The sequence below is a fragment of the Lagopus leucura genome, unplaced genomic scaffold (assembly GCF_019238085.1).
Source record: "Lagopus leucura isolate 7727_CA_CO unplaced genomic scaffold, USGS_WTPT01 Super-Scaffold_73, whole genome shotgun sequence".
Classification (NCBI taxonomy): domain Eukaryota; kingdom Metazoa; phylum Chordata; class Aves; order Galliformes; family Phasianidae; genus Lagopus; species Lagopus leucura.
The window spans coordinates 341,210-344,693 of NW_024962252.1; the positions used below are offsets into that span (position 1 = coordinate 341,210).

At 39.6% G+C, this 3,484-nt stretch overlaps 1 protein-coding gene across 1 annotated transcript in view; it reads right to left on the minus strand.

Moving 5' to 3' along the window:
- Positions 1 to 3,484, minus strand: part of MFSD2B (major facilitator superfamily domain containing 2B) — a 33,922-nt gene continuing 30,438 nt past the window's right edge. Inside the window, exons 13-14 of the mRNA XM_042895185.1 lie at positions 2,565 to 2,741; positions 1 to 1,729 (exon numbers count right to left, since the gene is read on the minus strand). Coding sequence (XP_042751119.1) covers positions 1,672 to 1,729; positions 2,565 to 2,741 — 235 coding nt within the window. The 3' untranslated portion in view covers positions 1 to 1,671. The remainder of the gene's footprint in view (positions 1,730 to 2,564; positions 2,742 to 3,484) is intronic.

Sequence of the window (3,484 nt, forward strand, 5' to 3'; positions counted from 1 at the left end):
TTGAAAACAGACTTTGTTTTTTATTGTTGTAAACACATATGCCCCAGGCAATACAGATCTTGGTTTGTTCAGGAGCTGAAACCTGAAAAAAAACCCATCCCCAGATGTCAGTTCACTACAAGTCTTCAACATCATTCACTCTCAACCTACACACACTGAAAATACATCCTTAAAGACTCACTTGTGATTAAGCACTTTACCAAATTAGGACAGTTCATTAGCCCTTAGACTTGCCTGAAAAGCTTTAGGTTTCCATATTGAACTTCATGAGACACTCTGTGGATGCACTGGGTTTATTTCACAGAGTCTTTCCCAGTTTTCAGTCCTGGCACCATGATTTGCCTCCCCAGATGGCCCTGAGCAAACTCCTTATGATCACTGCCCCCAGTGACACCTCCCAGTATGGTGTGCTGCTTGTCCAAAGGCACTTCGAGTACAGAATTAAGGCACCCTCCCATATGTGCATAAGCAAAGAAAGTGAACTGTAAATTTGTGTCTTGTCTTGCACTGTGCTAATTTCTTCGTGAGAACAAGCCTTCAGGTCTTGGGTTCATCGCCCTCCAATTTAGATATGTTCCTTCACAGTCCAGTCGTATTAGCCTGAATTGGAGGTGTCTGTTTTTCACCGACTCCTCAAGCCCCAAATGACTTGGCCTGAAGTTAACTACCCCACAAAGCACCAGCCATTAGTTGCACCTTGTGTCAACAAAATGTGTTCAGCGAGTGAATCTATAGTAGAAATGAGGTTTCTGATAAGGCATCTAAAGCACGATGGGATCTCCAACTGATAAGGATCACCAGTCAGGAGTAGCCTCGTTATTCTAAACACTGTGTGCAAGTAGAGATCAGCAGCGATGCCATGGAATTTTGTATGGATGAAACTATACCAAATGAAAAACAGGTGGGAATCGCAATTGCTTAAAGGCCAAAGTTACATAAATTTGAATGGCACACTCTAATTTTTGGAAGAGACAACTGATTTGGGGTACCTCGAGCAGAGATGTTGTTTGTAAAATAAAGCGCTCACACTCTGACAAAGATCAGTTCAAAGGTGTGTGAAACAAGGAACTCCAGTGTGAGAATGTTCTGTTTCAAATGTTAATTTACATCAAAGCCTCTTCCAGAATTACTCTTTGTGAGAAAATCTTCAAAACATGTCTACATCTGTGATTTGTTTCATTTCAAAACTAACAAAATCCTAAATGTTTATAGCACACATCAGGATTCCAAAGTGCTTCCTAAACACACCGGTGTGCAATTTATAGGCAGAGATTAGGTTCATAGGTTCAGAAACCACCCCAGCCTCTGAGGCTGATACATATCAGATGTTTAAATTTGGGTAGTACACCAAATGTACATGCTTTTCCCTTGGCCTACAAGTTCATAGACCATTCTGCTGCAAAAAGATCACAGCTTTATGTATCACTGAAAAACAAAGAAACAAAAAACCCCATATCTCCAGTAGCTTGCATTCCTGAATGGTTGTAATGTCTCTTTTAGAACAGTGCATGGAATTATACCTACTTTTTGTCCCTCTCTTGATTTCATTACCGACTTTCAGAATCATTATTTATTCTTTCTGACAATATGGGAGCATGGACATGACCCAGAAGACTTTCACAGAGTTTGTGTGCGGGATGTGAGCTTAGGAAGTCTTTGTATTCAGAACTTTCAGACTGAGGTGTCCTCTTTGTGGTCATCCAGGTTCTCTGTGCTTTGATGGCTCCTTCTGTTAAAAGTAGGACAAATAATATGGCTTGTATTGTTAACTAGACAGGCCACAGCAGTGGTAGGCGGTCTCAAACAATTAATACAACTTAGGACCACCACCAAGATGTGCTTGGTGTTATGGACAGTGACTGTCGTGCCTATGCTGAAGGGAGAGTGACATTTTAGGTAAGAAAATATTTTGAAATTGAATCTACCAGTCTTGTAGGATGGACTGCTTTTATGCATGCCCTCAGTATACGAGTCTTTCATTTAACAGAGATGGATGATTTTGAGCTACACAAGATTTTCTCTATAGAGGAATAGAGAAGAAAGAAGAGGATGAAGGGTCAGAGACAAGGAAAAATGGAAAGAGTGCTCAAAGTTGTCCTTTCTTTTTCTCCCATGGTCTTTTCTGCCTACTCCCCCAAATTATTTGGATGTTTCTTATACACCATAAACACCAAGAACGCTGTCAATAATCCTATTTTCTTCTATATATAAGGAAATTGCAACTATTCACATTTTCTTCAGCAATTTAACGTATCTAGAAGATTCTCCATGAGTGCACTGAAACACTGCAATAACAGTGCTCTGTGTGCCACCCCGAAGATCTAAAATACAGCAGCTGATATATATCTGGAAAATGTTCCACTGAACAGCCAGTACGATACTACAAAAATAAGGTACCGGAGCACGTCATGGTATCATTCAGTTAATAATTCAACTGATAGAATGCTGTTCTGTTTTCTTCTGAGGAATATAAATGTATACACTGCTAGCTAGTAATTTCTCCCCAGTATGACTAAAAGCTGCTGTAGTGATGTCACTGCTATTTTTTGCTAGTTCAAACCTACCTTAACACTTCAAGTGCAAGCTTTGTTTCTTTCCGACTTTCTTCAGTGATTGGGTAGAAGAGGAGTATAAGTAAACCTACGAAGATGAGGACGGCAGGAACTGCTCCAATGAGGATTTTCAGAGTGAGGATCACGTCCTTGGATTGTCTGCATATTCCTGGCTTGTACCCAGTAAATCTAAACCAATGGAAATTACAGTGGTGTGTGTATGTCCAAAACCTGTAGACACTTGCTCATCTGGAAGTCTCCTGCTTGAATCACTCCTTTCTGCCAATGCTCTTTAAGACTCTTCTCCTCTTTTAATTTCTTTCTTTTTTTTTTTTTTTTTAATATCCCTCTTTTTCCTCTTCTTCCCTACATGTTTTGTATCTTGTTTTTCAGATCTCATCTTTCTGCCATTTCATATAGCTGCATTATTTCTGTATTTTCTCATTGTTGTACTGTAACATTTAACTGTTAAGAGGAGGCTGGAATCCCAAACAAGGAAATTGGTCTGACCTGTGCCTCCTATTAATATTCAGCAAAGTATTTAGCCTCAGCTTTAAAAAATGCAAATAATCCTACCAATTTCAGCAGCAATTCTTAACCTTAATTTAAACACATACTTGAGCACGCAGTTCAACACAGACAAATTTACTCAAGTGCTGAGAGTTAGGTACACATTTATACTGTGTTGATACACAGCTCTCCTGCAGCCCCACAAGGGCTGATATACTCAAGTTCCCATTCCCAGTTTGCAGAATGAGTTTGCATTCCTCAGAATATTCACCAATGTTCTCCCACAAACATCTGCCTTGGCAAATTGTTGGGAGCTAACTGGAATGGAATAATGAAAGGGCTTATTGGTAAACAGCTAATTTGCTCGTTTTAAACTCTTCCTAAATAGTAAGTAAAAACTAGCAGCTCTGATTTCAGGGTAT